At 31.3% G+C, this 12555-nt stretch overlaps 1 protein-coding gene across 4 annotated transcripts in view; it reads left to right on the top strand.

Moving 5' to 3' along the window:
- The window catches only part of ITGA4 (integrin subunit alpha 4), a 108028-nt gene that overhangs the window by 25176 nt on the left and 70297 nt on the right, over positions 1 to 12555 (top strand). For 3 of the 4 annotated variants that reach the window (XR_012474237.1, XM_074215569.1, XM_074215571.1), the window contains exons 3-9: positions 100 to 206; positions 333 to 462; positions 3757 to 3824; positions 4845 to 4974; positions 9820 to 9905; positions 10727 to 10789; positions 10884 to 11021. Coding sequence is in view for 3 of the 4 variants with exons in the window: in XM_074215569.1 (XP_074071670.1) it covers positions 100 to 206; positions 333 to 462; positions 3757 to 3824; positions 4845 to 4974; positions 9820 to 9905; positions 10727 to 10789; positions 10884 to 11021 (722 nt within the window). In the remaining variant the exon portion in view is untranslated. The remainder of the gene's footprint in view (positions 1 to 99; positions 207 to 332; positions 463 to 3756; positions 3825 to 4844; positions 4975 to 9819; positions 9906 to 10726; positions 10790 to 10883; positions 11022 to 12555) is intronic. The other variant, XM_074215570.1, reaches the window with a different exon arrangement.

Below are 12555 nucleotides of genomic sequence, written 5' to 3'. Positions count from 1 at the left end.
TGTGATTTCTTGAATTCGTGTACTTATTTTTATTAACTGATGTAATATATGTTATTTCCACAATAACTATGGAAAGTAACCTTTTTGTACATTCTAAAGGCAGTCCTGCTGGTGACTATTGTGGAAAGACATGCTTGGGAGAGAGAGACAATCAATGGTTGGGTGTCAGTCTTTCCAGACAACCAAAAAAGAATGGAACTATTGTGGTATGTATTGGCATTTTGTCTTTAGTTGGTATTGTGCAAATATATATACATATATATATATATATATATATATATATACACATTTGTATTTCATGTATTACATTATTACATTCGTATTTCATGCAGGCTTGTGGACATCGATGGAAAAATATATATTACATGAAAACTGAAAATAAACTTCCCTGCGGTGTTTGTTATGCAATGCCCCCTGACTTGCGAACAGAGCACAGTAAAAGAATGACTCCCTGTTATCAAGGTGAAGTGAGAGTGCAATATTGGATTATGAGAAGCAAATATGTTACTTTAAAACTGTGGATATATCTTGGTTCTTCTCAAGTTGAAAATTATTTTTTCCTTATGGATAAATAAATTGGGTTTATATGTCCCACCAGTTATTTAAAATATTTTATTTTTCTAACTCCTAAAATTAGCAAAAATCATTTTGTACTCTGTAGGTAGTAGGACTAGCTCTATTAATTAATGAAATTCATGCTCTTAAGGAGAAAGAAATTATAGACAACTCTTTTATAGTTGAATAGGCAATGAGTTCTGCCAATGTAAAAATAATTTACTTTTAGTTTTGGAAATTAAAAAAATGTGTTCTTTGTACTTATATTCAAAAATAAATGGGCCTGATGTTCTGGAAAGGCATTGCCCTTCCAATAAAATAGTGAAGCTATTCTGTGAAGATAACTCTATTTGTTTAATTTCTCCCTCATCTCTACACTTCTCAAAATGCTTTAGAGTGTAAGCAGAGCTCTATGTGTACATTCTCTCTGTCTTTTTCTCTGTCTGCATTTTTTTGTTTCTCTCTCTCTCTCTCTCTCTCTCTCTCTCTCTCCATCTCTGTCTCTAATTCTTCTGGTTCCTTCATCTTATCTTCTCTTATGTAGAAGCGTAAATATGTGAAATTTGAAAAGATTTTTTCTTCCTGATCCAGCTAGGATGCAGGCTGCTTTTACAAGTAGTTAACAGATAAAGTGAATGTACAAAAACAAGATTTAAGTAAGTTGAGTAGATACTAATGTTAACATAAAATGGAAAGCAAGATTTGCTAAAAAAAAAAGCTTCATTACTCATTAATATTTAAAAATTTAAGAACTACTTACACATAAATGCAAAGTTTTATATCTAGAGTTCAAAGAAGATCCATAATAATGGGCAAAACACATCTTACATTGTTAAAATATTCCTCTTTAAATGATAATTGTGTTAATAATAATGTTTTAAATTTTATGACAGTTTTTTCCCAAAAAGTTAAAAATGGGTCAAGAACAATTCTCCAAAAATCCAAAGAAACCATAGAAAATTCAGATTACATGTTCCTTGAGAAGAGGGACCATGTCATATTCATCTTTGCATAACCTGAAACTATTCTTTACTAATTCAGTTAGAAATCAAGTTTTGTGTAGCAAGCACTGCAGTAGGCCACATGCAGCTGGCAACACTCCTGAATGCAGATTAAAATGTAATTGGGAAATATTTATCAAAATAAATAAAAATATGATACAATATAGACAATGTTAATATGTGATTTTCTATATCAATATACAGTCTGAAGAGTTTTTTTTTGCATGCCTTAGTGGTTACTGTTCTATTTGAGTGTGACATCATTGATATAGAGTGCCTAGCAGGCTGCTTTGTACATTAAAGCAATCCTATTTTCTAGATGTGAATGATAGGAAGAAATAATGTTTCAAGTTTTTCAAATGAATATACAGCTGTATTACCAACTGAGAGTACCATGTGCCATACAAGAGTCATACAATGAGACAGTGCAGATTCCCCCTCTACAATTGTTCCATAGTCCTTTAATAGACTGTTCTTATAGTAATATTCTTCTTTTTTTGTTTTTAATTTTCTTTAAAAATTTTTTTACCCCAGCTAACATACAAAAGAAAATTTCAGTATTTACTTCCAAAACCTTGAGTTCCAAATTCTCTCCCTTCCTTCCACTCCACTCCCCTGTTGAGAAAACCAGTTACTTGGTGTAGGTTAAAAATGTGTAACCGTGAAACATATTATTAAAATACTCCTCTTATAAAAGGAAACATAATCCCACACACACACACATACACACAAAGGAAGAGAAACCTCAAGAAAAAATAGAGAGGAAGAAAGTGTGCTTCAGTTTGTATTTAAAAACCATCAGCTCTGCTTTGGGATCTATAGCATTCTTTATCATAAGTTCATCAGAGAAATTGTTTCAATTTTTTTCCACAATTGCTATCACTACCTGTATATCCCACTATTCTATTCCCCCACCCTTATTTATTCTATCCTCTCTCTCTCTCCTTTCATCCTGTACCTCCCCAAAAGTGTTTTTGTATCTGACTACCCTCTTCTATAATCTTCCCTCTCTTCTATCACCTATATCCCTCCCCACCCTCTCCCCTTTCTCCCACCATTTTCCTCTTCTATTTTGCTCTAGGGTAAGATGATTTCTATACCCACTTAAGTGTGTGTTATTTCTTCTCTGAGCCATTTCTGATGAGAGTAAAGGCGCATTTGCTCCCCTTCACCTTCACCCTCTTCTACTCCATAGCAAAAAATTTTTCTTGACTCTTTTTTGTGTTAAATAACTTAGCCCATTTTACCTCTCCTTTCCCTTTCTCCCAAGACATTCCTTGCTTGCCCATGGATGTCATCTTTTTTAATATTGTATACCTTCAAATTAAACTTTCTCCTGTGCCTTGTCTATATAAACTCTTTTTAACTGCCTGAATAAATTAGAAGGTTCATATAAGTTATAAGTATCTTTTTTCCTATGTAGGAATAAGAGTAGTTCAAAATCATTAAGTCCTTTATAATTTACCCTTCACATCCACCCTCTGTAGGCTTCACCTGAGTCCTATACTTGAAGATCAAACTCTGTTCAGCTCTGGTCATTTCATCAGGAAAGTTTGATTCTCATTGAATATCCATCTTTGCTTTAGGTAATAGATTATAGCAAGCACTAGAGTTTGGATCTTTGAAGTCCAGTCTTAATATGGACTTTTGTTATGTTAGTTTTCTTATGTTATTACATGTAAAATAGTTTTAAATATTTTCCAAAAAAGATGATCTATTGGATAATCAACAATCATTTAAAGTAGCTACTATGTGCCAATTAAATAAATAAGTAAATAAATAAACAAATAAATAAATAAAAGATGAGGGATACCATCATTAAGCATGCCACTTTCTTAAAAATTTTATAGATCTCAATTCTATTTTTGCTCAACTTTTACCTTTTGAGTTTAAAATCCTTATTTTGGTCCTGCCTGTGATCATTTTGTTGTCCCTCTTTTGACGCATTCCATCTTTATCACAATCCCAGAGACAAAATTCTAAGCTAGACAAACAGGCTCTGAAGATAGAATTTCAATGTATGAGACAATATCCTAGGGGCTTATATCTTTAAAGGTATTGATGTAGTACTCTTGTTGAAAACATGAGATAACAAAAGGTTATGCTGTTAAAAATTTTAACATTGGCATCTTATAAAGACTTCATAGTGAATGTGCTAGTTTAAAAATAATTCACAAATTATTTTCCTTTTTTTCTTTAGATTATGTGAGAAAATTTGGGGAATACTATACAGCATGTCAAGCTGGAATATCTAGTTATCACACAGAAGTAAGTATCAAATTTTAATAAACAATTTAAAATTTTGGAATAACAGAATCTACATTTTTCCAAATTTGAATAACGAATTTTTCATATGACTGGAATAGTTTTTTTTTACTTTGTAAAATGTGCAAGGCTTAGCATAAAATGACTTTTCTTAGAGTAGCTTATATCCTAATCTTTGCTCTTTAAATTAAATTCATGTTTGAGAAAATTCAAATAAATGAACAAGGTGAAGAATATTTTAACCTGAATATCTTATCTTGAAGAATATCTTATCTTAAAAATAATGTTGAACACATCAAAGCTTCATTTTATTGAAGGATAAATGTCTATATTTTATAGAACTCACACTTATAATTACTCAAACATATTAAAATTAGTTATAAATTGTAGTAAGATGAACTGTAGATATATGTTTTTCCCCTTAATAAAATTTCTCTCAGAGCAAAATTTGTCTAGTTTAGTGTCCTATATCTTGGGAATGAGATTAATATGGAAAAGGCCAAGAGGAGAGCTGTAAAAGGGTCAAGACAAAGGGACAAACTGTTATTTAAATGATAGGGGCTTCCATATCAAAAATCAACCTGAAGGGAAATAGAACTAAAGTACATAAAATTTTGAAGAAACTGGTTTTTTTTTGGTATGTTTTATGGATACATCACTAATCATTTATTCAGTGGGGAAGGGATATCTTTCCCAACTCTGTGTTCTTTCAAAAAACCTTTCCTTTCTGCTCTAAATCTATGATAAATATCAGTTAACCCTGTATATTAAAAGCCATGGACTTTCTTGATCTAGAAGTGAAATTCACAGCTAGTGCGTTCTCATAGTTTTCTCCAGAAACCCCTTGAACATCTTTCATGTCTCCACTTTATCATTTATTTGTAACAAATTCTTTGATATTAAAAGCATCTTTTTAAAAATTCTCCTGTATGCTAAATGTTCACATAAACATCTCCATTTCAGTCCTTGGTGGTGGTGAAACATTTCTCAATTGTTAATAAAAGTGCTTTATTTTCCTTCCAGGATTTAATTGTTATGGGAGCCCCTGGATCATATTACTGGACAGGTTCAATCTTTGTATACAGCATTACTGCAAACAAGTACAAGGCTTTTGTGGACAGACTGAATCAAGTAAAATTTGGGAGCTATCTAGGTACTGTAAAAAAAATTAACACAAGTTTAATAACCTTAGGTCTACAAGGAGAAATAAGTGTTGATTTAGTGCTTAGATGTATAATAGATATAAGAAGTCATTTACACTTGTCAGAGTTCAGAAATAGCCTGCTTAACCATAAAATACCTTAAATTATGTTGATTTGAATTTGCCAATTGTATGCAAATCTTAGGATAAAAGGGCACAATAAAATCAAAACCACACATATTCAATCCAACAAACCTTTATTAATTGCTTTCTTTGTACAAAAATCAATGTGTTGGGGACACAGAACTCTAATCATCTCCACACAAACCATGGAAAGTAGAATTGGGAAGAGTCTTGCCTTTCTTCTTATGAATCTATAACCATGTTCATAAAAGGTTCACAAGACCATAGATTAGATGAGTGATGATATTTTTAGAATGTTTGATAATAGCTAATCTACCTTTATATTAAAATTTCCTTTATACCTCATTAATCTATTTTTTAAATTGATATTTTATTTTTCCACTTACAGGCTATGGTTGTTTTTCAACATTCATCCATTTGCTAATATATGCTACACATTTTTCTACCACTCTCCCTTCCCTGGGCCCCTCTCTCTTGTAACAAACAGTCTGGTAAAAGTTGTATGTGTATATTTGTGTTCTACACATTTAAATATTAGTCATTTTTGTACAAGAGGAATTAGTACTAAGGGGAAAGAAAGGGATAGGAAGGATAGGAAGGGAAAACATTTTGTTGTTGTTTGTTTATTTATTTGTTTTCCTTCTGGATGTGGATGGTGTTGTTCATAACAGATCTCTCAGGATTGTCCTAGATTTCTGAACTTTAGAGAGGAGCTGTATCCAACATAGTTGATCAGCTGATGTTGATAATAATGTATACAATGTTTTTTTGGCTCTATTCTCTTCACTCAGCATTAGTTCATGTAATTCATTCCATACTTCTCCAACCACTCATGGCTTCTTACAGAACAGTAGCACTCCATAGCATTCATATACTATAACTTGTTCAATCATCCCTCAATTAATGAGCATCCCCTCAATTTCCAATTCGTTGCTAGTCCAAAAAAAGCTGCTACAGATATTTTTGAACGTGTGGGACTTTTCCTGTTTTTAATTATTTCTTTTGGACAAGGGTCTAGTATTGGTATTACTGGGTCAATTAGTTTTATTGTTCTTTGAGGATAGCTCCATATTGCTTGATTGGATTAGTTCACAACTCCACCAACAATGCATTAATGTTCCAATCTTCCCAGATCCTCTTCAACATTGATCATTTTCCCTTTTTGTCATCTTAGTCAGTCTGATAGGTGTGAGGAAGTGCCCCAGAGTTGTTTTAATTTGCATTTGTCTAAATCAGTAATGATTTGGAACATTTTTTTCTTTTTTTCTTTCTTTCTTTTTTTTGTTTTTGTTTTTGTTTTGTTTTGTTTTTTTGCAAGGCAATGGGGTTAAGTGATTTGCACAAGTTCACACAGCTAGGTAATTATTAAGTGTCTGAGGACAAATTTGAGCTCAGGTCCTATTGACTCCAGAGCTAGTGCTCTATCGACTATGCCACCTAGCTGTCCCTAGAGCATTTTTATCATATGATTATATGTATATATATATATATATATGTATATATATATATATATATATATATATATATATATATAGAGAGAGAGAGAGAGAGAGAGAGAGAGAGAGATTTAATTTCTTCATTTGAAAACTGCCTGTTTATATATTTTGACTATCAATTGGGAATGATAGGTTTGATTCAATTTTCCCTGTATTTTAGAAATGAGACCTTTAACAGAACCACTAGCTGTGAAAATTATTCCCAGCTTTGTGTTTTCCTTCTAATCTTGACTTCATTGGTTTTATTGGTACAAAAAATTTTAAGTTAATACAGTCAAAATCATCCAATTTGCAATTTATGTACTTGTTTGGTCATAATTTTTTCTCCTTTCTATAGATCCAACAGCTAGAGTATTTCTTGCTTTCTTAATTGTATCACACTTTATGTCTATATCCTGAACCTATTTTGATCTTATTTTGGTATAAGGTCTGAGATGTGGGTCTATGCTAAGTTCTTGCCATACTATTTTCTAGTTTTCCAAGCAGTTTTTGTTGAATTCTTATCCCAGACGCTAATGTCTTTTGGTTTATCAAACAATAAATTACTAAAAGCATTTACTATTATTTCTAACCCAGTGATCTATTACTCTGTTTCTTAACCAGTACCAGGCAGTTTTGATGACTGCTGCTAAAACTATAGTTTTAGATGTGGTAGAGCTAGATCATCTTCCTTTACATTTTTTTTTCATCAATTCCCTTGATATTCTTGACCTTTTCTTTCTCTAGATGAATTTTATTTATTTTCTTCTAGCTCTGTAAAATAGGTTTTTGGTAGTTTGACTGGTCTGGCATCAAGTAAGTTAATTAATTTTAGTAGGATTGTCATTTTTATTATATTAATAAGACTAATCAGGAGCAGTTGGGATTTTTCAGTTGTTTAGATCTGATTTTATTTGTGTGAAAAGTGTTTTGTAGTTATGTTCATAGAGTTTTGGGGTTTGTCTTGGAAGGTAGATTCCCAAATATTTTATGTCCTTTTCAGTTACTTTAAATGGAATCTCTTTCTACCTCTTGTCCTTGGACTTTGTTGTTCATGTATAGAAATGCTCATCATTTATGAACGTTTATTTTTATCCTGCTACTTTGCTGAAGCTACTTGTTTCAAGTAGTTTTAAATTGACTTTCTAGGATTCTCTAAGTATCCCATCATATAGTCTGCAAAGAGTGAAATAATTCAATTTAACAGACATTAATGTTATGTCAGTACTATGCTAAGCACTAGTAGAACAATGATTAAAAATGACATGGTCCCTCCCCTCAAAGATCAGAGACTTGTTAATAGCTTTACTCTGTTTAAAGGACAAACTCTTAAATTTTCTCAATGGCCAGAAAAGATAAACTAGATCATATAGTTTGGGTTTTTCTAGGAATCTTAAACCTGTTGGAGTTAATTCCAAGACTGTAGTGAAAGGGATGTTTCTTTAATCCTTAGAAAATTGTAGCTGATAACCAATATGCTAGGGCTATTTCAATAATAATTCATGTCAGGTCTTCCTTAGCTTTCTGACTTTACATATGAGCATCCTATGCTTGGGAATAACGACAAATGGAAGTAGTCTTGATTTTTCCCATGTAAAATAACATAGTTCTATTTGTATTTTAGCAGTTTCTTGGTTACCTTTGAAATATATTTTAATACTTTTACTTATCCTAGGAAATAAGTCTAAAATAGAATTAATATTATTTTAGATGTTATACAGTCCTTTTATAGATCAATATTTTATAAAATTTTTACAAAGCTATTATAACAATCTTCATACTGGCATATCAACAGAACAACAGAACAAGAATCTTAAGGATCATCTTTTTAGATGAATTCTAATTGAATTATTTTTAGTTTTGAATTACCTTTCATTGACATAGAAACATTCCTACTAAAGTCCTAGTATTTGTTTTTACTTTAACATGACAAAATTGAAGAGAGCTGGTTGTTGAAGGTCATATTTTTTTAATTTTTAGGTTCTGCTCTAAAAATCACTTATTTTGCTGAAATAGGATTTGAGGTTGACATGTAAACAAACTTCTAAGATAACCTTATACCAACCTAGAGGAAACCTATTACTTTTTTATTTAGTCTTCTGGATCCTCCTCGTCCTTAAGGCAAATTTTCTTTGCCTAGTAAGTACAGGAAATAATGACTGACTATAAAAGTATGGAACTGGAATTGTTTCGGAAGCACATGAGTTCTTAAATGTAAACATCTATATCTGACCTAGTCATTTACTTCCAAAGGAATCATGTGGGTACAATCAGTTGAGAGTACTTCCAAAAGCTTTTCTCTGATCCATAAATATGTAATATACATATATTGTTTCATTTGATCAAGAACTTTTGGCATGATGTCTAATATGTAAGTATGTCCTTCATGATTGCCACATATAACCCTATATCAAATTGCTTACCATCCTAGGAAGGAAGAAAGTGAGGGAGAAAACTTGGAATTCAAAAATTTTTTAAATGAATGTTAAAATTGTCTTTACATGTAATTGATAAAGAATTACACACACAGAAACATACTTTTGGCATGACTTGTGGGTAGGTTAGAATTATCCTCTTGTACCCTATGAGAGTGCCTTGAGTTCTAGGAAATTTTTTTTCAGGGTCAACTATTTTTAGATTCCTTAGATCTATCCAGGAAATCTGCAGACATTTTAGTAAGTTTAGGATATAAGAAATAGGATAAAGAAAGAGCCATTACTAGGGAGAATGATTTCTGAGTATTTTGGCTTCTTGATTCATGTTGCATTGCAGAAATGACTGAATTTTAGGTATTTCTATGGTAATGATTTTTATTCTACTTTGTATCTCTCTGTGTTCTGATATTTTTTGCCAAGAACAAATTTTTGCCCTATTCTGACTTTTTCCAGGATTCAGACATTAAATAATTAGTATACGATGATTCAACAATTGAACATAATTGAAACATAAATAAAAAAGTTGAACATAAATGAAAAAATAGTTGTTTCACTTATTGAATAGAATTTTTTCATTTTAGTGAAAAAGTCATTAATTCTTGATAAGAATTCAAGTATACCTTTGTTTTACAATAGAAATGTATTTTTTGAATGGCTGTGGTAAATCTAAGAAATGCAACAAAGTGTAATCTTTTTTAAAAATCAAAGATACATTTTAACTTACTTAACATGAACGTTTTATAGGGTATGAAGCTATATGGCCATAATGAATTTCTTTTTTGTATCTTTCATTCCCTTTTAAGGATATGCTGTTGGTGCTGGTCATTTTCGGGATAGCCAGCGTATCGAAGTAATTGGAGGAGCTCCACAGCATGAACAGATTGGAAAAGTATGTATTGTACTTTTTTATCACTTTCATGCAGAGATTTAATATGAATTTTGATAAACACTGAAAAGAATGGGGCAAACGGGAATCAAATCTTGAGGAGTGACAAAGATCTATTTCACTGATAATATTAGATGGTATTACTATGTATCTAGTATATGATAATTAATGTGTTGTATTATAAAGGCTGCATAATTGTGTTTAACAAAGCAACATACCTTTTAGGCTAGTTTTGTATTTGGGCAGGCAAAATTTTTCCCTCTTTTAAAATTTCCCCCTTTTTGCAATATTTCATTTATTATGCTATGACTAAATAAAGGTAGTTTGGATATGTATTTTAATGTTTAAATGAAATAGTATGAAAATATAAGTTAGCATTTATTTGTTCTTGGATCTCTTATCAGTTATTTGAGTGGTAAGCCTTGTATAAAGGATAAAATGGAAACTGAGGAGAAGTGGGGGAAAGAAAATTCATTTTTTCTAGTCCTAGCACCACCATTTTAGTGGAGCCTTAACATTTGTCTTGGCTTTTTAGAAAATTGGGATAATATCTGTTATACTCTATTCAAAGGGGTATCCCATAAGATATAATGGCAAAGTGTAATGGCAGCAAATAGTGCTATATACAAATAAAATATTATTAGATGTAATCTTGAACAATTAACCCTACTCTACCTTAGTTTATCAATATTAAAGTAAACTGTAATTGTTAAACTTCATTGATTAATATTTTATTGGACAAGATCTTAGAATGAAATGAAAAGATAATTTTACTAAATTTGCATTTAATTTAAGGATACTTTTATTGATTTTTTAAATCTTAGGCATACATATTCAGTGTTGAAACAAGTGAACTAGATATATTGTATGAAATGAAGGGGAAAAAGGTAATATGCTTCAGCCTTTCTTTCCACATTGAACATTACAGTGACATTGTTTTTTAATCAGAGTCATAACCAGGTTTGCTTTGACTTTATGCAGTTTGGTTCATATTTTGGAGCCTCAGTTTGTGCAGTGGATCTCAATGCAGATGGCCTCTCTGACTTACTTGTTGGTGCCCCCATGCACAGTCTTGTTAGGGAAGAAGGAAGAGTTTTTGTTTATATCAACTCGGGCTCAGTAAGTTACCTTATGCCAATGAGCAATTATTTTCAAATATTTTATGAAATTGGAAGGAGAATTGAAGGATTGTTCCCTACTTTTGTCCAAAACCTGTGATTGATTTCACTAAGAAATGTTTTGACCTGGTTAATTATCTTGTTGACTTTGTTAAGCTGGATGGGAGTAATTGGTTGGTGGGCTTAATTTACTCTCACCCTTCAGAGTATGAGAAAATTTGCTAAAGAGTAAGAATAGTGTTTATGATCATTTTAATCATTTTATGTAAATTTCACATTTAAAATATGGTTCCTGCATTTAATTACTTGTGTCTTTCCATTGAAGTACAGTCAGTGGTAACCAACCAAATCTCACTTCTAATGAACTTGAGTTTTCAAATTTATTTTCTTTGGTTTTTTTGATTGGATAGATTTATTGTTTACAGTAATTTGCAAGGAATATTAAAGGTCTTTGATAATGACCTTTGACTTCTGTAAGTGGAATAATAAGTACATACCCTGATGAAATTTCAGATCTAGACATATTGAACAAATTTTGCCTAAATGAAATCCTTCCATGAATTTCTAAAATAATCCTATGTGAATTTTATTTGATTTTAGCACCAATAGTAGTAAAATTATAAGTTTGATGAACAATGAAAGCTTTTCCTTATCTTGAGCTTCAACTATTACTTAACATTTTTTATTCTGTTCTTCCTGTGGTAAAGATTGTGCTCCTTTCTTTGGTATTTTCCTTGCACCCAAAAAAGTGTCTAAAAGAATAACAAGATTTTTGTTCTTACCAATCCAATCAGATTTCATTTTTAAGTATAGTATTCCCAAAATTATTCTTACAGGAACATTTTTTTCCTGGTTTATTTTCCCAACTCATATGTGTGTGTGTGTGTGTGTGTGTGTGTGTGTGTGTATTTTTTAAATGTCCATCTGCCTTTGTCTCTTAATTACTTGGCATCTTCATTAATCTTTTTTATATTATATAAATATTTTATTTGTTTTCCAATTACATACAGTGGTATGTAATCATTTTTTTGCAAAGTTTTGAATTTTACAATTTTTTCCTCCCTCACTCCCTTTCCTCCCACTCACCCCAAGAGAAGGGACTCTGAAGTAGTCTTTACATTTCTTTCCATGATATACATAGATCCAAATTGAATCTATTGAGAGAAGAAAATATCCAAAAGGAAGAAAGAAAAGATTAGAGAGATAGCAAAATTATATAATACATACAACAACTTTAAAAAATTGAAGATATAATCTTTGGTCTTTGTTTAAACTCCAAAGTCCCTTCTCTAGATATAGATCACAGATCCCCTAGAATTGTCCCCAATTATTGCACTGATGGAGTAAGCAAGTCCATCAGGACTGATCATCACCCCATGTTGTTGTTAAGGTCTATTACATTCTTCTAGTTCAGCATCAATTCATACAAGTCTTTCCAGGCTTTTCTGAAATCCCATCCCTTATGATTTCTTATAGAATAATAGTGTTCCATCACATACAAATATTGCAGTTTGTTCAACCATTCTCCAATTGAT

Source organism: Macrotis lagotis, chromosome 1, assembly GCF_037893015.1.
Source record: "Macrotis lagotis isolate mMagLag1 chromosome 1, bilby.v1.9.chrom.fasta, whole genome shotgun sequence".
Taxonomy (NCBI): Eukaryota; Metazoa; Chordata; class Mammalia; order Peramelemorphia; family Peramelidae; genus Macrotis; species Macrotis lagotis.
Note: the sequence above shows the minus strand (reverse complement) of the source record. Positions and strands in the feature narration are given on the sequence as shown.